General features: G+C 39.9%; 2 protein-coding genes across 2 annotated transcripts in view; both read left to right on the top strand.

Moving 5' to 3' along the window:
* The first annotated feature begins 6,676 nt into the window (after window positions 1-6,676).
* LOC138246751 (olfactory receptor 5AR1-like) lies at window positions 6,677-7,498 on the top strand. The gene has a single exon (XM_069201511.1). It carries the CDS (start codon window positions 6,677-6,679, stop codon window positions 7,496-7,498), a length of 822 nt encoding a protein of 273 aa, XP_069057612.1.
* A 2,306-nt stretch (window positions 7,499-9,804) lies between these two features.
* Window positions 9,805-22,925, top strand: part of LOC138246750 (olfactory receptor 5AR1-like) — a 120,559-nt gene continuing 107,438 nt past the window's right edge. Inside the window, exon 1 of the mRNA XM_069201510.1 lies at window positions 9,805-9,894. Coding sequence (XP_069057611.1) covers window positions 9,805-9,894 — 90 coding nt within the window. The remainder of the gene's footprint in view (window positions 9,895-22,925) is intronic.

Raw genomic sequence — 22,925 nt, 5'->3', positions numbered from 1 at the left:
GGTACCTACATCTGATCCCAAATTTCATTATAAGCCTTTACAAGGGCAGGCACCCAAAAAAACAAGTTGTTACAGTGGATGTCCACTGGTATTCTGTCCATACTGGTTGCTTTCAGCTGCTTTTGACTCGGAATGGCCTGGTGAATTTCACATTCAAAAAACTCCAAACAGGAATCTGCTACCTCTTCAATGGTAGCTACCACAGTCACCATCCTGCTGTGATGTGCGTCTTAGATGTTTTTGAAAAAGGCCTCCTGCTATCCTGTACTGATCAGGCATTGTATCTAGTACATCACAGAGCCATGTTTCACTCTAACAGACAAAGTCATTAAAACATTTTCTCAATTTTTGTTTGGGACCTTCACATACTAGCCTGACCAATTCCCCAAATGTCCTTGTATTTTTATCTTTAATGTCTTCTAGAGGGTCATCCATGCTTTTATGTGCAGGTATTTGTTCTTTGTTTTCTGTTTTCTAATCATCCTTTTCCCTCAGGTATGGTGCACCTGCTCATGCTGCTAAGCCACACTTTAATTTTAGGTATTCAGTATCAAACTGTTCAACTTTTACAACAGCCATTAGACCAACAGAGGACATAATAATATGTTTACTAGAACTACATGTTAGTTTTAAAGGAGATTTCAGCTTCCCAGTGGCATCTTTTTGATGCTTCCTATTTTTGTTCTTTTTTATATGTTTGTGTTCTTCCTAAATTATGTTTTTCCTTTCTGGTTTGAGGTACCTTGTGACCATGAATATCTCTATGAGAGAGCCACATTTCTACTCTTAATCAATAATGGTTGCATTCTATTCTGACAATTTTTAGATGAGACTCCTGCTGTGATGACTCCAGATTAATGAGTATATAATGAACAAAATTCTCATGTGACACACTTAGTTTAAACTAATTGAAGTTTAAAGGATTGGTAATGGAAATGTAATGTACAAGAACTGAGAATGTACACAATCGTAACAATGCAGGCACTGGCAAACAATTTGAAATCCATTTCCGAAGTATACCTCATAATGCAATTCATGCTTGAAAGGTTCATACATATGTACTACCAGAATGGTGGTGAGTGCCCTACAATTGTAACTATTGCAAAGACCATAGGTTGTCAGGGGAGAATGTGGATGTTATATTCTCTCTATAATGGGCAGGAGAGATGCCAATTCATAATACTTTTAGGATGTCCGCACCAATAATTAAGCTGTTAATCCTCATCTCACATGGTTTAAACTCTCTCTTCACCAGGCTCTTTACAATTAATTGGCCTAAAGATTTGGAAGTTGTGGTGGGGATGCTCCAGAAAACTCATCTCATAAGGACAAGTATACACAAGGTATGTTCTAATGATTTCCCATAGCAATTTTTCTCCTCTAACTTGGCAAAAACTAGGGGTTTGCTGATGATATTCAGAGCTAAAGCTGCTTTACCCACAAAGACCTGTACGGCAGATTAATGATAGTTAAATCAAGATAGGATTGAAAAATGATAAAACTTATCAACAATAACCATATTTAGCACTTTACGGAGAGGATACCACTTCACAAATGTGTCCGTTATCCTGTCTGCCAATGCATTTGCAATATGGTGAATCGGATAGCCTCTAAATTTTGGACATCTATAAGTGCCAATTTTAGTATGGTTATCAATCAAAAGGCCCACAAATCTGCATACCATCCTGGTCCCATATGTCTAAGACCTCATTACAATTCATAAAGGCTCTTTCTTGGACAGATTGTGAGTGACACTATCAGTCACAGATAAGGGATCACATATTTTATGCCCCCTCCTGGTTATTTCAGTCAATACAAGAATAGTATAAGATAGAATTGTGTGTATGCATACAGAGGTTTTTGTATAGCGGAGACCCACCCGGAAAAAAATGTAATGTTGAACATAGGAAGAAAAGCCCAAGGAACATTATGTGACACATTTACAGTTTGTCAGGGAGCACCTGCGTACCTGGTGAGGGAGATGCTAATGTTCTGAGAATAGATGTTTCTTGAGTTTCACTCTAAATTGGAGGAAGATCAGAACTTCTCTGATACTGATAGACATTTTGCTCTAGATCCACAGAACATTCACTGACAAGGCTTGCCCTGTTGTCTTTTCTTTCCACATTTGTTTCTTTCTAGTCTGGTGATGTTGTGGCTCCTAATATGGTGTTTTCGTTTTGCTGTCTCTTAGCATCTTGCAGGTGATGCAATAGGTCTTGAGAGTTGGGGGGAAATGTGCAACGCTGTCACTTAACTGAAGCTGCCCTCAAAGCTAGTGAATATGAACCCAGAGGTTATCAGGGTCATGGTCAGGAGGATTAAGATGCTGCAAAGAAAGAGGAGGGGTCAAGGGAGAACACAAGACATTCTGGAAAAACTCTGCATGTGAATGCAATGCGGATAGCACAGATGGAAACAAGAAAGCATTTTAGTTTGAAGGATTGATTGACATGAAGATGGATCTCAGACAGGTAATCATGCCAGAGAAAAGCAAGGAAATGAGAAGCCTAGAAATCTGTAGCAGGGACTCAAACACTAACAGTGATCTGAAAAGTTGGAGAACACCAGTTGTCCTTAGCTAGTCTGAGGGTGGATCACACAAAGCTAGTAGAGGGCAAGAGAGAGATGTTGTCACAAGAGTCAGTTGAAAAAGAGTTGAAGAGTTTCATTGGACTTTAATCCCAACAAAAGCAACTTTACTTTTTTTATTACAGTTCATCAGATAAATAATACAAAATATGTTTCTTTTTAATAAGGATGAGTGGTCTATGGAATAAGGGTATTGCAGATCCTTTAGTTAGATGGCATCTGCTTTCTCAATGATTTTTGCCAATGTGCTTTGGGTTAGAAAACCATTTTGCAGTGGGAAGTATCTGATTTGAAGTCATCTGACAAAGTTCCTTGGCTAGGGGAGATATTGAAGAGAGGAGTAAGAACACATCCATGAAGATACCTAAGGCTGGATTTATGAAGGAATTGTGTTGTCCTAGCACTAAACAAGGTGTTGCCGAGCAGAGCAAGTCCATAATTCATATTTAGAAGGCCATGCAAGGGATGAATCGCCTTGCCTGGTTTTGTGAAAAGTTAGTAATGTAATGCAGCTTCTTTCACTGCATTTTGCTACATTTCGAGCTGGGAGATGAACCATGGGTGGAGCATTGATGTTCTTGTGCATCCACCCATGGATTTGATGCAATTCCAGACTTAGAAAAGTTTGTAAACCTGATATTGTGTCATATCAGTACACCTCCCAGATGATGGTGTAATTAGGCAAACATTATTTTTTCTCATCATTTTTTCCTCTTTCTATGCATGATGTACTCTGCAATATGGTGCAAGGGTGCCTCTGCTGGTGCTAGGCAACACACAGTGCACAAGCAGAGGGAGGGAGGAGAGATGCTTCATATCTTTGTAAGTATAGAGCATTCCTCCTCTCTCCCTTTAAACAATGGATTGTTGACTATCATGATATAATCGTGGGGTGATGCAGCATCAATTGCACTGAAGAAAACTGTGACTCATATTTTTCTAACATTTGATACAGTATACACTCATGGAATACCTACCCAACGCAGAGTAACATAGGGCAACAACTTGCTCTGCCTTGCATTACTCCAGATTCACTATGCCACACAGAGTAAGGTGGCTCTGCGTGGCATTGCAAATCTATTGCATGACACAAGAGCAATGCAAGCCCTTGGTAAATCTTGACCACAGTTTACATTAGCCACTTGTTTATGGTATTGTTGCAGAATGCGGCTCGTTCATGAGTTGAGAAGGGATCTGCAGGCTGAACAGAGAGCCTTTAGTTAATTTCCTCTCTTTATAAAGCGTGACGGTTCTAAGTGAGTTTTTGCATGTGCAATGACACTGAAAATGTTGGTTTGGTAGATCAGATTTTTGGAGGAGCATCAAGATCCACTTGGTTTTTATGGCAATCTTATATTTGTTATGTATAAAGCCTTATAAGGACATGGTGTGTGTGAAATGAGTTGAAAAGTTCATATGAAGGGTGTCATAGAAGGACCAGTAGGTCAATTTTTGTAAGTACATATCCCAGGTGATTAGGTGAGATGTGGAAGATGGAGAAGAGGATACACAAGTGGAGCATTCAGTGTAGTTTAGAAGGTCCAGGCTATGGATTAAATGTAATGCTATTGTGATGAGGTAAAGGGTGTTAGCTTTGTAGACAGTTTTTTCAAACATTGCCATGTGAAGTGTCAAGGGTTTAAGGTATTGCTTCAGTGCTTGACTCTAGGGATGTAGAAGTTACCTAGAAAAAAGGGCAAGAATCCACATGGAAACAATGGTGACATTAAATATTCGCTAAGTCCTTGTTCACCATAGGTCGTTTATTATTGATGAAAAATGTAATAATCATACATAGGATAGTGGCGTGAAGATTTAAAATGAATTGTAACGGGTTGCATTTAGATCACATTAGATAAAACAATGCAGTCTGATCATATAAGACAAAACAATGAGTCTGAATCTCTCTTTCAGCATAACATACCTCAGCTAATACCCAAGGTACATAAATACATAAACAGATAGATTCATCCCTCAGGTCTACAGTCAAAAAGGACAGATGATTTCCTCCTGATACATCCTTATGTCATGCTTCACCTTCCTGTTCTCTTTCTAGTGATCTACAATCCCACATGCAACAGAAGATGATAGCCTTTCTTTTAAAAACCGGAACGTTTTCTTTATAAAGGTAGGAGTTCTATGGACCACTGCAGTTGGAAGGAGGGGCTGTGGGAGGATTGGCTGACTCTGAAATTAAGACATCTCATTCAATTGCTTTCAGGTAAGAAAAAAACTGACAGGGTTTTTATTCTGGCTTTTAAATACACTGGGCTAAATTTATCATGGTGTTGTGTTCTCTTTGCATCGCACAAGGGAAGTGCAAGGGTGACACAAACAATAAGTGAGATTTATAAAGCCACGCAGGACAACCTTGCAACGGTTCTGCATGGCTTCATAAATTTAGAGTAATGCAAAGTAGCGCAAATCACTACCTTGCGTTACTCTACAGCAGGGAAGTGTTCCATTGGTGGAGCGTGGGAGTTTCCACACATCCACCTATGGATTTTGCCGCATTCCTAGATTTACCATCACCAGGTGAGGCATAAAGAGGAGAAATATATTTATTTCTTCTTGTTTTTCTCTCATTTTGCAGCTCACATAGAAAAAGGAAAATGTCTCTCAGGATCGGTTTTGTGCAGGGAAGTGTCATTTTCTACACAAACATAAGCCTGCCTACAACACAAGTACCCTTGCACCATGACACATGGGTGCCTGTATTTGCACTAGGCAGCCACAAGTGCACAACCACTAGGAAAGGACAGGAGTGCCCCATATAATGGTAAACACCAGGCATTTCTGCCCTTTCCCTTTCATGCAGTGCAGTGCAGCAATGTGGCACGCTGAGTTGAGTGAAAACATGATAAATATAGACCACCATACATTGAACTGTACATTTTCATCTGTCATAATGTGTGGCATAGAAAATATAATCAACTACGTACAGTGGCACATATCTGTTGGTACTGCCCAAAAATACAAATTGTCTGAGATCCTGGAGCTCATTAACATAATTGCTCATAAACAGTTACAAAACATTCAGGTTGTCTTGTTAGGAAAGATGGGTGATAAGAAACCATATTTTACCCCTATTATTACAATTTTGAAACTTATCACACGCCCGCTAACCTGGTCGACCTCCAACTCACCACTGACTGAAAGTTTTATTTATTTAAGCATAGCACAAAAAGCAATTCAGGAGGGACCACTGTAGCAATATTGATTTGCTGGTTCTATGGCACATGATTTAAAATGAGATGATCTTCTAATATACATTACAAATCCTTGTTGGTTTCAGCACTTCTGATCATGAGAATTGTATTGCAGTGATCTATCATCCTTCAATGTATCTCACAATCCTTTCAAAGTCATAGGGCCTAAATCAGAAAGGTTACTTATACTTTTGAGCAAGTTTACATTTTGGAATAAGTTTACTGCTATTGGTATTCATGAACTCAGAGTGTAAACTTAACACAAATGTGTATGTTACTCATCTCCATATCTTAAGTATAGAAATTGGCTTCCTTTTGTGTAAGTGGAAGAAGTCTCTCCCTAAACTCCTCCCCGAGACTCCCTAAACCCCTCTTAATAATCCCTCATACCATTTCCTTTTGCATAAAGTATGCCCATCCCTTAAGCCACTCCTCAATTTTCCCATCCAAATGTACTACTAAAACTTATACTTGCATGTGCAGAGATTCTAAAGTCAGGGTGGATAAATCTGGACATGCACTTACAGGTCCTGCAGAGGCATAAAGCTCCACACATACTTTGTGAATTACCACTTGTTGTAAATGTTATATTACTACAAAGTTCAGTTAGAGAATCAGGCACATTTAGTTTATGTCTAGCCGTACCTTAAGTTCTTTAACACTTGATTGTCCGATTAAAACTTTTTTAAAATGTGATATTGTCTCTATTTGAATTCTTATTTTCATTTTGAAATATTTTTTTTCAGGAGATAAAGTCTGAAGAGAATATGGTCAATCTAACAACACTGAAAGAATTCATAATTGTTGGTTTCTTTGTTAGTCCAGAGCTAAAGCCACTATTTTTTATAGTGTCCCTATTTATTTACATTTTAATCATGTGGGCCAACCTTGTGATCATAGTGATTGCAATTGTGGATCCTTGTCTGAAAACTCCAATGTATTTCTTTCTCCAGAACCTATCCTTTTTAGATATTTTTTGCACAAATGTCACTTTTCCAAAACTGTTGGCAATTTTCTTAGAAAAAAGCAAGGCTATATCCTTTGTTGGTTGCATATCACAAATGTACTTCTTTCTATATTTCACAAGCACAGAGGTCTACCTTCTTGCAGCCATGGCTTATGATCGCTGCATGGCCATCCACCACCCTTTACGATACACTGACATCATGAACAAAAGATCTTGCCTTCTGCTGGTAGTCTTTTCTTGGGTGCTTGGTTTTCTGAACATTGTTCCCCATGCTGTTGTGGCATCCCAATTGTCCTTCTGTGGTTCCAGACTCATCAACCACTTCTTCTGTGATCTCACAGCTCTGATGAAGATTTCCTGCAGTGATACACATGCCATTGAAACTCTGATTTTTGCTGAAGGTGTCTTTGCAGGACTCATTCCTTTTTCAATAACTATTACCTCTTATATCTATATAATCCGTGTAATTCTAAACATTCGCTCTGCTGAGGGGAGGCAGAAGGCCTTCTCTACCTGTTCCTCTCACCTCATTGTTGTCACTGTTTTGTATGGATATATGTTCTGCATGTATGTGCGTCCTGCATCCTCATATTCACCAGGTCAAGACAAGTTGCTTGCCATTGTGTATGTTGCTTTCATCCCAATTTTTAATCCTTTGGTTTACAGCCTTAGAAACAAAGATATTAATGAAGCTCTAAAGAAACTCATAGGTAGGAAATCAATTGCATGATTTGAAATATGTTATTTATTGAACAGATTTTCAAAGCTGCTGAAGCCACTTGGGATATATTTTTCAAGCTTTCAGGAAGCCAGAAATTGATTATGCTAGTAAATGTCTTTTAGGAAATTATTGATGGTTTGGAACTTCTCAGTACACATTGATGAGAACAATACACTCAAATGCAGAAGTAGCCAACTCAGGGCTGTGTCCCTCAACAACATTAGTGTCATTAAGAATGTGCTGAAAAATGTAGCTTCCTGGTGACCTGGCCTGGAGCTTCACATTTTTTCAATTTGTACTAAGTCTAGAACTGCACATATTTCAGTACTGTGGGGTCTATTTACAAAGGTAAATCCACACATGTAGATTTACTACTAGTAAGTTCAATCTTACACTTTTGAGTAACTTTACTACTTTTGGCTGCTTGCAAAGTCCAAGTGCAAGGTTAAGTGTAGACTTACACGTGTCCACTCCCTGAAACATGGTGAAGCTGAGCCAAATTTATGAGGTACTACTGCCAAAAAGGAGCAGAGGTAGGTCCAACAACACACACGGCCAGCCACTGATACTACAAACACCCTCTTAAAGAAAAGAATGGAGGCAAACTTTTTAGATTTTCCATAGGGAGATCTCTGCACTGGTGGTGGTAATCTTCCTATGGTTTAGAAGAAAGCAAACAAAAAATTTAATTTGGAAAAAAGTACTAAAATGTAGAACAAAAATAATGGCATCAGCATTAATACATTAATTTAAATTCAAAATGTAATGATTCCACATATAGTAAATGTATTTAAAATGTATTAATTATTTTTCCTAAGTTTGCATGAAAAACAAAAATTCCACCCACAGTAAAAATAAATATATTTATGATGCATTAATTATTATTAAAAGTGACGTATATAATAATTAAAAGTGATATAACTGTATTGCAATAAAAAAATGTTACATTCTTTTTTTAAATATAAATGGTTATTTGATACGTTAAAATAAAAACATAATTTTTATTTTGACAATATTATGTTGAAATTACTTATATTTTTTACTGTGTTACATAATTTAATTAGATTTGATTTAATTTAACTTATAATTTTTTCATATGGGGTGTTATTTTAATTACCACAGCTTTGAGCTGGAGTTCATTTACAAATATTTGGTGTCCTTTTTAACGTAATAACTATAGACATGAAGTTAATGAATTGCGATAGGCTTAGTGCCCGATTGCAAGTTGGGCAGTTGAACCGCTACAGCTCCAATATGGTGGTGGTGAGGCGGCCGTCAAGGTGGCTGCCTCACCCCCCTCGTATTACAATGTTCACACTTTCAAAAAACATCTTATTATGATGTGTCCGCCAGTCAGCCTGGTGGAAACAGTGCAGCAGCATTGGCCTCAGATCCTTAGGACATGGTCATAGGCAGTGCAGAGTCCCCTCTGTGGCCCCCAGCACTGCCTTTCCACCAGCCTTTGCATGGAGGGAACCCTGCAAAGTCGGGATCAGCATGGCTGTGCCGAACTCTGGACCACCATGGCTGGCCACGACTTTAACTGCTGCCAATACTTCAGGATCCCTGATCCCAATGGAGAATGCAGTCTTGTGGTGGACCGACTGCCAGGATCATAACCAGGAGATGGGACCACCAGAACTGGGGCAGTATGAACTCCACCATGAGTTTGGCGGTCCTAAAATCTCCAAACTCATAATCAGGCCATTAATCTTTAGTGGGAGGGTGCGTGCCCCTTTAAACCTCTCCCATTTAGTACTATTTTCTAGCAACTCCCCCTAATCCCTCTCATAGTTACTATTAGGTTGTAAATGTCTATGTGTGAGGATCTCTCTGTTGAAAAGATAGGAAAGGTGGAGGTGGAGATTCTAAGCATACTACAAAATGCAGTTTGTGAGTAGGCCCTATTTAGTTGGCATCTCTGCTGAGATAGCCAGCTCAAAGTGCCCTGAGCATTATTTCCTTTTGTATTTATTGCTGGTTCAAACTTTGTTATATTTTCTATATCACTTACTTGATGATTCTGGTGTTGTAAGCACAATACTTGTTTTCCTTCAGCACTCCTGCTGTTACCTAATTATGTAAATGACAAAAAAAAATCACTATTCACTTCAAATTTCATTCTGTTTTGCATAAATTGAGTGAGTCAACAAGATTTGAAAATTGCTGTGCTACTTTACTTTAGGAGCAGAGAGCAGGGCAGCACCATATCTACCAAGATAGAGCTGCTGCTGTCATCTCTAGCACTGGCTCACAAACATGCATCCTAGCACCACGCACACAGCTTTGCACTGTGGCTCAAAGGCATCTGAATGATGTCCAGCACAGGGCCGGACTCGGAATCCAAAGCAGCCCTGGCAATTCTCTCAGACCTGCCCCAGAGGCATGAGGTACTGTGGTTTAAGGTGAGTGGGAGCAATGCCTGGCCCCTTGGGAAGCACTATCTGATCCTGGGAGTCTGGAAAAGTTTGCTTGCCGCTTTTTTTACAGGGGGACGATATTGCATCACTGCTGCAAAACCGGCCCTAGTAACAAAACCGCCCCACCACTGCAAAACTGGCTACCACCCTTCCGGCCTCCTCATAAAACACCTGAGGCCCATTATGGCCAGTCTGGTCTTGGTCCAGCATAGGGTTTCTACTGAAAGGGTACCTTTTCAGTGCAAAATACTATGCTAAGACCTAGATTTACATTTTTCCACAATTTTTACAGTGCAGCGTTCATGCAATCCTTCAAAAGTTTGCAGAAATAAAAACATTTCTCCAAATTAACACAAGCCTAAAAATAAAGGCAAATCCTCATCTGCAGTTGTTAGCAGATAGGGCTTTGCATCAATAACCATAGTTGATTGCATAGGTAGGACCAAGTAAAACCCAGCGCATGCACTTGATGTGAAGTCATGTAAAGTAGTGTATAGTGCTACCTTGGTGTCTTTAGGGCTACTTTACAGCTAGAAAGTAAATGCCAGTGTGAGAAATTGAGTTATTAGTTAAGGGGGTGATAACCCACCTGAAGTAATAAACACGATCCCTGTCATGGTGAACCACTTTAATCTACCTATTAGCTATTGCACAAAGCTTACAGGCTTAACTTAGAGACAAGGTGTAAAGTATTTATACAGTAGCACAACAGTAATAAAGTAAAAAGGCAGCACACAAAAAATCTCCAAACAATTTAGATATATGGAGTAAATTATTGTGAATTAATTGACACCAAAATGGCATACACCCTGTCTTATGGGTTATAAGGCCGACTTAGGTGAGGGCTTATTGATATTTGAAAGGTAGGTTTAGACTTGTGGAAAGGGTTTATTTTGACAGGTCAATGTGTAGTTTTTAAATTTCTCCGAACACTCTACAGTGATAGACAAGAAGGGTGTCTCATACTGCCACTGTAGCGGCTAGCACAATAAGTGATGCAGTTCACTAGTAGCATTTAATGTATAGTGCCTGGGCATACTTTGTACCTTAAATTAGGGACCTATAGGTAAGTTAAACATGTCAATTAGAATTACACACATTCAACCATGTTTAAGGGGAGAGCATATGCATTTTACTACTGATTAGCAGGAATAAAGAGCACAGAGTTTTACAGACAGGGCAAAAATCTGGGCATACATTGCACAAAAGATGATTCTTTCCTACACCCAGTTACACACTTTGCCACAGATTTGATCACTTTTGTAACACCAACCTGGTGTAAAGTGTTAGTAAATCTGCCCTGACTTTTACCATATAGATTTGGACATATTTTTCTTGATATGTCTTTTCATTTAGTCTGAGGATTATTTTAGAGCAATCTGCATATACCTAAAAATGTAGCTGATGTGAATCAATGATGCGTGCCATATATGCATATTTGTGATATTATGTGTTAAATATTGATGGTAAAAGTGATAATTCTGGGGGAACTTCTCAATGTAACAGTTTCCATGGAACCAATCCTGAATTGATGTTTCCTATCAGACAAGGATGACTTGATTCAATTTAAGACATAACTATAATCACTTAAGCAAGATACAGTGGTCAACCATGTCATAGACAGCTGATATGTTTAGGAGAATCGGTGCTAGTGGTTGATTAGCATCAAGTGCTGACAAGCTGTGGGTGCATACAATGACACAGCCATCATTGACTGTAGCCCTTGCTTCTCCTTCCTGGCAACAGCTCCCCTTGGTGTACTAAAGGTGCCGCTGGTCCTGCTGAGAGCAAGTAAATTGTGGTCCCTGTCCCCCAAACAGGTAGAAATAAATAGCCATGAATAGCCATAAGAAGGCTGCAGTTGGAACTGAATACCCTGGGTTCCAGTAACTCAAAATGTGCTGCACCAATGATAACTAAACCATAGGTAGCACCTGAATGTTTTAGAACCGACACTGGTGTCTCCACTCACCGTTGGGTGGTACTGCATCACATAACACAACCTCAGGGGGTAAAAAGTGAGATAGTTCTTAGTGTACAGGCTTTATTTGCTTAGGCATTTCATGGGACTGCAGTGCTGTGTGCAGAGATCACAACTCTGCCAAAAGTAAGGTACAATAAGGATTCAATATAAACTCTAATGTGTTTGGCTGTGCTCAGGTGACTATGTTATTACCCTGACACCCACCACACAGGAAAGTATCATGAAGAGTTGGTTTTATGATGGCAAAAATGTGTGTCGTTATCAGCTGAGATTACAGGAAGAAGCCCCTAAGCTCTTCAAACCTGGACTAAAATGGTCAGCATCTGTAAACGCTAATGAGGGGGTAGAACATGATTTAAATCAACAGAATTAATTCCCATAATAGGAGTCACTGAATGCATAATAGTATATTGTCACTAGTTTACTCTTAGGTCCTTGTTTTGTAATATTTAGAGTAAGAGAGGAGTTAATGTTTTTAAACCTTAGTTTGGTGGACAATATGCACTATCTAAAATGTGTCATCAATAGTAAAGTACTGCAGAACCATGTTTGTGTTTCAATCCTCATAAGGCGGAGGGCTAGCAACAGTAAGTGCTATAGGTCTGCAGTGACAGGACAGTGATCCTGGTGAACTCTCATCTTGCTGGGTACACAGTATCATTCTACATTTCCAGCAGCAATACTGCGTGAAGAAATGCAAGTCCCCTTTAAACAGGCACACCCTGTGAGAAAAAAATGCCAACTGCAACAATTGCATGTATTTTCTTGACACAGGTGCACATTGCTATGGCCCTCCCATCTATGCAGATTGCCACTCATTACATCCTCTTGAAACCCCCGTCTGTACTTCATCAGTATACGTGGTGAAATATACACATTTTACAGAATGCACCACAGAGCCATGTGTGAATTCCAACTGTTGGAAAGTCTTCCTTTTTGCCCTGGTCACCCCCAAACTTTTTGGTCAGATACTAGTTGTTACTGACTCTTGGCTTTGCCCTGGGTACTGCCTACCAGTCCCAGAGCCAGTGCTCTGTGTAAAATGGATATGCAAATTAGGCTAATTATATTTTGCAATATCAACCTCCCTGTAAGTCCCTAGTTTATGGTAGGGCATGTAGGTTTAGGGACCCCAGCACAGGTAGTGCACCCATAGGTGCACTGCTGAAGTGCCAAGTGTCATTTTAAAGGCAGACCTGCCTTGCTGACTGCTTTTAAATTGAAGTTACATGCAAATTCGACTTTGGAATTAAAGGTACTTCCAAAGTCTTAAACTACCTTATTTTTACATATAAGTCACCCCTAAGGTGTGCCCTATGTGCCCGAGGGTTGGGTGCCATGTAACCATAAGCAGGGACCTTATAAAAATAGTTTTATAAGCCCTGGTGAGGTAAAACAGCCAACTTTGTTTTTCCCTCATGGTAGTGAATGGTCTCCATAGGCTAGAATGGGGAGACTTTATTTTAATTTACAAAGTCCCTTAAGTGTCAGATACCTCATATTTGGTATCACAATGATTGTTATAATAAATCCCACAACTTCCAGTTGCTGGATTTAATATAACTTGTTCAGGTAGACAGTTTTAAACTCTACCTAAAAAGTTGCCAACTTCAGCCCTGTAGTGCCCTTCTCTGATTGGCCAGCCTCTGGCAGCCTGGCCAGGCTGCTTGTTGAGGTATGAAGTAGCCTGGGCTGAAGACAAAGAGATGTGCCTGGGAGAGGAGAACATCCATCAGCAGATGGAGAAGCAGGAAGGAGGAGGGCTGCCAAACTGGTCTTCAAAGTCAGGTAAGGACATTTGGAGCACCCTAGGACCTCCATCACATCCTGCAAACAAGACAATTAGGTGCCCCCTTGATTAGATTAGTAGAGGGCAGGAGAGTGTGTTTAGGAATTTTAGCAAAACCCGTGGGTGGGCTCAGCCACATGTGACCTTAAAAAATCAGTTTCAGCCATGATGGATTTTCGGAGAATAGTGCTCCCTCGGATTGATTTTTGCCACACTTCCCAGGAAGTGGTCATCACAGGGGAAGAACCCTGCTTCTGATTGGAGAACCAGCATCCCCTGTTTGTCACTCAGGAGCAAGGATACAAGTGGGAGAGCTGCACCCATACCTCAAATCCCTACAAGGAAGAACTACAGGAGAAGAAGGACTGCCCTGCTGGACCCCTGACCTGCACCTGGACCCTGCACTCAGAAAGACTGCACCAGCAGCACACTTGGGCTTCACCACAAGAAGGACTTTGCCTGGCTTCAGCTGGTTCAAGGAGGAACTCCCTGTTTGCTACAGGTGAAAAACTGCTAACCAGAGTCCCCTGCACAAACTCCTGAAGAAACTGACCAGCTGACCACTGTCCATTGGCCAAATTTGGAGTTTGCACCAGGCGCATTCTGGGAGTTGCAGTCCGCACCCTCAAGGAGCAACTCAGAGCTTCTAGAACCTTGGGGTGAGCTGTGGACTTCAAAAGAACCTTAAAAGACCTTCTGAAAGAAGATCCAGAAGTTTGGAGAACTTTGGAGAACTTCTTGAAAAAAGCTCCATAAAGGGACCAACCCGCCGCAGCAACTCTTGCCGGCTTGCCACAAACGCGACCCGGCCTGACTTGCAATTTCGTCCCAGTGAAGAAAATCTCAGAAAAAGTGACTAAGTCTGAACGTAAGAACGTAGGACCTACTGAGCAGTGTATCCATGGAGGGCTCCAGGGACATCGGATCCAACTTCAGGTTTGCCCCGGTCGAAGGATTTTTACCTCGAAAAAGTGACTAGGTCCGAATGTAGAAATCTCCACTGAGGGCTCCTGCGAAGCGTATCTGAGGAAGGGCTCCAGGAGGTGTGATCAAACTGGCGACTTCCTCCTGGTGAAGAAAATCTTCAGAAAAACGACTATGACCCAAGGTAAAATTTTGACCGCTTGCTGTAGCCGAGCAGGGCTCCATCGCGGTCGGCCTCAAACTTTGACTGTGCCTCGATCGAGGTGTGACCAGATGACCAGATTGGCACTTTTTGTTTCTAGGCGCTAAAAAACACTGATTCTTTAAAAAAATCATATCTCTGGTTCCCCTTATTTTATTTGTTTTGGTGTCATTTTAAAGATAAAAATATTCTCTATTTTTATCAATTGGTTATGGATTTTTAAACTGTTTCCTGTGTTTTATTTATTTACTGTTTTGTGATGCTTAATGCTTTACACTTTGTCTCCTAAATTAAGCCTTGTTACTCATTGCCAAGCTTCCAAGGGCTGAGCTGTGGTTAATTTACTAAGACCTAACTGAACCTAGTTGGTGTTAATGGCCTATTGCTAAGTGTAGGTACTTACCTGCCCTCACCAATAATCCATTTTCCAACACCAACATGATTGTAAACTTTTAATAACTAGTGCAAGTCTAGGGCATAGGCCATGCCTAGTGTCCGATGTGTGCAATGCCGCGAGATCTTATCTATATAATCAGCCTTGCATCAGGAGAGAAGTGCTGGTGCACAGTATGCTTACTGAAAGAACGGAAACCCAGCTAGGAGCTATGTCCCAGAACACATGTTCACAGTGAAGAAGAAAAGATCTGATGACCAATCTTGTTGATGATCTCTAAGGGTCTTTTGTGTTAAAACTATACATAGACACAGAATGAACAGTGACAAAACAGAATGAGTCACTTGTGCAACATGACGTGTCACTGTGGCAGTCTCCCGGTTGGCACACAGCCATTGCATTTGTATAGTAATTGTTCAGAAACTAATTAGAACTCTAGTTGAGGTTAATGCAAATGAACTCATTAAGGGCTGCAGGCATGTTTACAAAGGCAGTTTTTCCAATACTGACTTCTGAAGATCGAAGTGTGTGACCTAGATGCCATGTTGTTGGGGAAACAGAAAGAATCAGTTACTGGCACAGAGCATGCGTTATAAGAGCTAAATAGCAACAAAATGTCTTATGGACAAAGTGAAGTAGGAAAGGAGTTTTGGAAAAAGGATGGCCAGCCTTGGTCCAGTATCGCTGGATCCAGCACAATAGGCAAAGATGTGCTAATAGCTATTGCACCAATGTGCTATATAGTTATAGGGCTGATAGAAGTCCTAGGGTAGAAGGATAAACTTTGTTTAGTTTCTAGAGATGTCTTTGCCTTCCAAAATCAAGATATTACAGGATAATACAACAGTAATGGCCTTGAACATGCATGAGTTAGGATTCCAGAGAAAGAATTTAGAATTCTAGGACACTGCGGTTATTCAGGATATCTATTGGAATGTTACCTTAGGACGTAATGTGCACTGTTGAAAGGAGTCAATAGAGTCAACAATCTTGGTGTGATACCAGTTGAACCAGCCATTGGACGTGCTGCATATTAGTTTCTCTAAGCATGGAAGGAAACACAAAGGTCACTTAACCTTCTGATATCTAAATTCAAAATGATGTGAAATTCAATCAACCCCACAAGTGGCACATATAAACTGGGTTTCAATGCCACTACCTAAGCCTACAATTGACAGTGGTTCCCCTTTTAACACACAATTGCATTTCAAACTAGTGTTAGGCGTGGGAGAAGCTGAAGCACTGCAGCAAACAAAAGGCATGATTGACAAAGTATACCTACTGGTGTGTCCTTTATCTCCTGTAGTGTTTCTGATTTGTCATCTGTTTGTTTTGAGGCTGCTTCTTCAACTGAGAGCTCTACTCATTTGAGGGATGGTTCCTCCTGCAAGGTCAAATTCTGTTTGATTGACCAACAAACTATTACTGTCAAACTCTACTTGATTGACAACTAAGTTTTACTTCAGAACCTGGTTGTGCCTTGATTAGGGTCAATCAGTTAACAACCAAGTATCAAGATGCCAGACTTTTGGAGTCAGTTAGAATCTGGTGGGCTGTACCAAGGCAATGTGCAATGTGCAGTGGTGGGATATAATCCATTGTCCTGGTAGACACCAGCCTGCCATATTTAGAGGTCTCTGCCTTCGTGTTAGAGATTATTTTACCTCAAAAACAGAAAAGTTGATGGAAAGAATGCTTACAATATGTCTAAACACTGGCAATTGCTCAGAATAGTATTCCAAACCAGTGTTCCTTTGTTCACCATGCTACCTCAGTTTGGACCAAGCCACATGCAAATCAGTCTAGACTCTACTTCAAAACAAACAGGCCAGCCTGAATTTCTAGGCCAGGTCCTCTCCAAACTGGAACAAAGTAACCCAAGACTAGTTTGACATGATTGAATGTCAACAGCCAGATGTAGCTTGGCTCCAGTAGCAGAATGAGCAAGCGTCTCACTTCTCGGCATACCCTTGCCACTTTGGGCAGTAGATAAAACACACAAAAGGTGAAGAGAGGACTGCTTGGACTAAGTTTAACCATTGGATCTTTCTCGGGTAGCATTCCAACCCATTGTTCTTTTGCCCACCCTGTCACCTCAGTTTGAACTCAGACATATGCATATCAGTCGTGACCCTGCTTTAACAGAAAAGGTTCAATCCATGTATTGAAATGACATTTGTGCCCCGTTTGCATGCATAATTATCCCTTGTGCTGTGTTTCGTACAGGCATTTTTTGCCAGGTATAGCCTGGTGCTAAGTGCTTCTGCAAAATCCATAGAAACCAGAATTTACACGTATCTACTGATGGGAATATTGTTATTAGAGCATTTGAAACCTTTTCTACTATTTTCACACAGATCTCAATCATTCAGTAATGGTTTCTTGCAAACATGACATAATTTGGCACAAATTCAACTGATTTAATTTAGCAAGTGCAAAATCACAAATATAGATGTGGCTTCTGCACCATTCAAGATGGTGGTATAACCTTGAGGTTCAGCGCGTCACAGAGCATACCTGACTTCACAAAGCTGCTTCTGACCTACACACACATTTCTGGGCCATGCCTTTGAGGAAATATCATGGTTGCCTTTATTGAAACCTCGTTCAAGCTCAGGTGCCCGGGTGGTGATTTGTGTTCAAGACATCAGTGGCCGCCATTTTGTCAGTGTGCGACTTGCATATTGTTTCTTGTTATGTCTCACACGTTGACCTCATGAAATGCTTTAAATTAGTGCAAAGGACCTGGTTTATATGCAATCTTTTCATAATGTAAGCCTCCTCTGCTTTTGTCTTCCTTTTTACATTGAAAGCTGCCTTCCCTACACAGTCAAGCACTCTGGAAGATTTTATTTAGACACTTTTATGGTGCATTCCTGTGATTTGCAGTTGTAAGCCTGCACATCATATGTCTCCCATGTTCAATATAGACAATTTACTATTAGTTTCTACTTGTTTTCTGTTATTGTGGTTACCAACCTATACTCCTTACCTCCAAACACTGTTGAGTAAATATGTTGTTTTATGTGTAGGACAAAGGGCCACATGTGGTACGTTAGGAATTGTGATTTCCTAATTATGATTCCATGCCAATCGCAATTAGGAAATTGCAACTACCAATGTACGAAACTCTTTTGAGCTCCATTTGTGATTACCAGAGGGTCGTAAATAGACCTACCTCATTAATATTCATGAGGTAGGTTGCAATTTGTGACCTACTAGGAATCGGAAAAAAACACAGGGATGGTGACGTGCTGGGGACGGCAGTCCACCATGTCGCTGTTTGCTTTTAAATAAGGCAAAAAAATTGTAAAATTAATCCTGTTTTCCTTAAAGACAAATAGGATGATTTTTAAAAAGAAAAATGAAACATTTCAGTTTCATTTTTTAAGGGTAGGCAGTTGTCCCTGGGACCAATGCCTGCTCTAAAAAAAATGTTTTTGCATGCATTCACAAAGGGGAAGCGGTCCCTTGGGGATCCCTTCCATTTTGCGAATGTGTTAGCACCAAGTTGAAATTAGTGTTATTAAACAAATGTTTTGCAACCACATTTTGGTCACAAAACATTCGTACACAGGACTGCGAGTCGCTGTTAGGAAGGGACACCCTTAACATATCCATTCCTGATACTGAATCACTAATACATTTTTAGATTTGTTGATAGGTTACTGAATCGCAAAATAGGGTTTTGTGCATGGGAAAATACTTTTATCAGTCGCGAATTGTGCTGTTTGAGCGAGAATTCCTCATCCTTGCACCAAAATGGCCAGCGCCTTACTTGCAAATGCTAAAGCCGCCTCCTCTAATATAAAGCCTAAGAAGGTTCAAAACAAAACTCCATCAACCATTATGTATTCACATATTCCAGTTCTAGACACCATTCTTGATGAGGTGAGAGACTTACAACCTTTTATGTGTGCCACTAATGAGAAACTTTAACAAATTGAGGATTGATGGATTACTATCAAGGGTAAAATGGTTGACATGGAGAAAAGTGTTGGTTCTCTTCAGGATACAGCTACTAAGATTCCTTGGCTTGAACAGGAGATCCTAAAACTCAAACTCCACTTAGAAGATTTGAAGAACAGAAAACATCGTAATAATCCATGCCTATATTGTCTTCACAAAGCTCTTAAAGGTCCTCATCTACTTGATTTCTTGAAGACATTATTTCCAGAACTACTTGGCCTCCCTACTACACCTCTTAATTTGCAGTCAGCCCATTGTTTTGGCCTATTTAATCTTCATTCTTCTAAACCTCAAGGAATTTAAATGCTTTTTCTTGAATTTCCAGACCTCATACGTGCCCTGAAAGCCTGCGATGGCATTTCTCACAACATATCCAATGTGACTAACCCTAGGTGGAAGGAATTTCTTGCTTTGAGGCCTCAGATTAGACAATTGGACCCGTTTATATGCATGATTACCTACAAAGCACTTTTAGATCATGTGATGATCCAATAAAATTAAATCTGTTTCTTCAGACTATTACATTTCATGTCATGGAAACTACAGTTCAGAAATCTTAAGAATTTTGTATGTGCCTATTTTCTTTAGTTTTCAAATTTTCTTGAATAATGGCTTTTTCTTTATAACTTATTTGACCTAGTCACTGTTGTTGTTCTTGGTATGTGTTGACACATCTCATACTGTTTCTCTATACTTTTCTTTTCAGGTATGAATATTTATCCTTGATCTACTTCTTCTTTTACTTTTTTATTTCTTTCTTCTCCTCCTTTCTCCTTTTTTATTTCTACCTCTATTCTGTGAGTGCTTATATGATATTCAATTTCTTTGTATCACTCCACTTTTACACCATGTTGCTTTTAATACATGGTGTAATTGTGTCTCCCTTACCTTTTTTTTCAGTTTGTCAGCCATATTCCTGTACCTTTATAGTCATGCCTCCAATATGTTTAACATTGTCTCATCGAACATTCGAAGACTTGGACATCCAGTCAAAAGACATAAAGCACTTTCATAATTATCTAAGTTTAATTCTCAAATTGCCTTTTTACAGGAAACTCACTGTAATGCTGTTGAGTCCGTTAAATTGAAACAAGAATGGGATGCCCAGGATTTATTTCTCCTGTTATTGATTGCAAAGGTGCTGTTGCTATTCTTTCTCATAAAATTGTTGAAGATACAGGTTATATCTAGTGAAAGTGATACTGCTGGTTGATAGGTGCTGTTTAATACCATTGTTCATAACAAACATATTTCCTTGTTTAATGTTTATGGTCAAGTTCACCATTACCCTGATTTCGCATACTATTAAAGTAAAACTTGCTAATACCTGTAGTTTCAGTATTATTATAGCAGTTGACTTTAACCAATATTGGGGTCCCTTTACGTACAGAAAATTTAAATATAAATTTAACCCAGATAAATCTCATAAGGCATTTTAATCGACCATTGCATCTCGACCACTGTTTCATGTTTGGGAAACTTGCAATCTCCTTAAGTTTGAATTTTTATCTTTTTTGTAGTGTACCACATGCAATGTCTAGAATTAATTATATTTTAGTCACCAAAACCCTGCTCCCTACTTTACAATCCTCTGAAACAGGCTCTTTGTTTATATCTGTTCTTGCACCAGTAATGTCCGCTTTTGATTTTTGTAATAATGACTTTAAAACTGTCAAATGGAGATTCAATACTTCCCTTCTATCTAGTAAACACTTCAAAACTCAAATCTACTGACACATCCATTGTTAATGAGTGAGATGCTTGTAAGGCCTTCATCAGGGTTTTACAAAGCATTACTCTGCCAGGAGGAACCAAAAATTGAATTTGCAATATCTCTTGTACTCCAACACATAAGACACTTGAACATGCCTTCTTTACCTACAAATCATCCTCAATGTTTCATGACCTGATCAAAGCCAAATCTGATCTTACTAAACTAGCTACTGTTGACGTCTGCAACATTTTATCTAAAATTAAATATAAATAACATGGAGGTCAAAATAAAGCTTGTAAAAACAGAATGTAAGACTGTCGGCCCCATCATGAATGAATTTGATAATTTCACTTTGATCTCCAACTCTGATACCTCCACCACCATTCAGTTCTTTTATAAAACATTATATACAGAAGATACCACTCCTCTGCATGCAATATACACATTTTTTGATGGTCTTTCCAACCCTTCATCTTTTAAACATATATTTGATGAGTTAAAAACTGACAATATACTTTAAGAGATTTTAGAAACTAACAAATCCCTGAAAAGAGCTACGGCACCCGGTCCAGATGAATTCTCTGTTGAACTCATCTCTTCCCTATCCTCATTTTTCACTCTCAAATTATTATAACATTTTCACTCTCTTCTCTCCATAGTTATAACCCCCAAACCAGATAAAGACTCTACAAAAATTATAGGCCTATTTCCCTGATCAACTATGACTGCAAGATTATTGCTAAGATTCTATCTTGCCAAGAAGCCTTTGTGCCTCTTCTCTTTAAGTCTGACTAATCTGGTTTTATTAAGGGCAGACTTGCTGCAAATAATGCCGGGATGTTTTCTAGTTTTCTTGGTTAGGCTGGGAAAAGTGATACTCCTCTTGCAGCCTTATCTCTAGATGCTGAAAAAGCTTCTGATTGCATTAATTGGAAGTTTTTGTTTACCACCCTTCACTGATTTGGCCTTTGCTCAAAGGTTAACTCATTTTTTAAATTATTGTATTCTGACCCTCATAGTAGTGTTTTTGCCTATGTTTTTTTTATCCTGTGAGAAATTGGGTTGTTGGTTGACTAGGGTGTGAGCCCTGGTCAAGCGACATCCACCATCCCTTACAGGATGTACCACCAAAGGTTAATAAATTAACCTGTGCTTAACTCTGGGTAACATGCCACACAAAGCAGTCAGGCTAAACGTAGAGGCAATGTGTTAAGTATTTATGCAGTTCCAAACAGCAACATAGTAAAAACACAACACAATACAAATCCCAAACCAATTTAGAAAAAAAGAGAAAATAATAATAAATTAGTTGACACTAAAACCATGAAAATCCAATTAGTAGACCTAGAGTTCTGGGTTTTTAAAGCTTATGGTTCAAATTAGCAAGTCCCCCACTTTGGAAAATGGCCTCCTGGACACCTTTAGCACCACAACCAAGGGTACAGGAATGGATGGAGACCTGTTCGGGGTTCAAAACTCACTCAGGCTGGGTCCAGGTGTAGGTTTAAGATGATGGCAGCCTGTTATGTCCCTGCGGCTCAGAACAGGAGACCAGCTAAACTAGCCCTTGGAGTCACTTCTGATGTCCAGGATGCAGGTGATGATGCAGGGCCCTACAGCAGGGCTGGCTTCTGAAAGTTCCAAACAGACTCCAGACAGCAAAGCAGTACTTAAAGGTACAGCAGTGGTCTGGCAGAGTGCACAGCAGGTCACAGCAGCAGGTAGCCCTTTGCAAGTCATTCTGCAGGTCTAGTAGTGAACTGAACAGGGGGTCTCAGAGCTCTATTTTAATACCCTGGTACTCTGCTCCTAGAAGTTGGGAGAAGTTCCAGAAGGGTTCTCCGCAGTTCCAGGAATTTCCTGCCTCCCCTTCCCTGGCTCCTAGCTTGTTGCACTGACAAATTTGTGTTGTTAAGCCTTTTGTGTGGTGCCAGAGCCCAGCCTATTCAGTTGCAAGTGGGGCTGTGCTTAGCTCCAACCCCTGCCCCCGTCAAGGCAGTTAATAGCCCATTCAGGCTTTGCTAATCCCTGGGTTGTGAG

The sequence above is a fragment of the Pleurodeles waltl genome, chromosome 7 (assembly GCF_031143425.1).
Source record: "Pleurodeles waltl isolate 20211129_DDA chromosome 7, aPleWal1.hap1.20221129, whole genome shotgun sequence".
In the NCBI taxonomy this organism is placed as follows: domain Eukaryota; kingdom Metazoa; phylum Chordata; class Amphibia; order Caudata; family Salamandridae; genus Pleurodeles; species Pleurodeles waltl.
Note: the sequence above shows the minus strand (reverse complement) of the source record. Positions and strands in the feature narration are given on the sequence as shown.

Bases quoted from the DNA above. Each gene is read 5' to 3' on its own strand.
- LOC138246751 (XM_069201511.1), top strand. From the start codon at position 6,677: ATGTGGGCCAACCTTGTGATCATAGTGATTGCAATTGTGGATCCTTGT.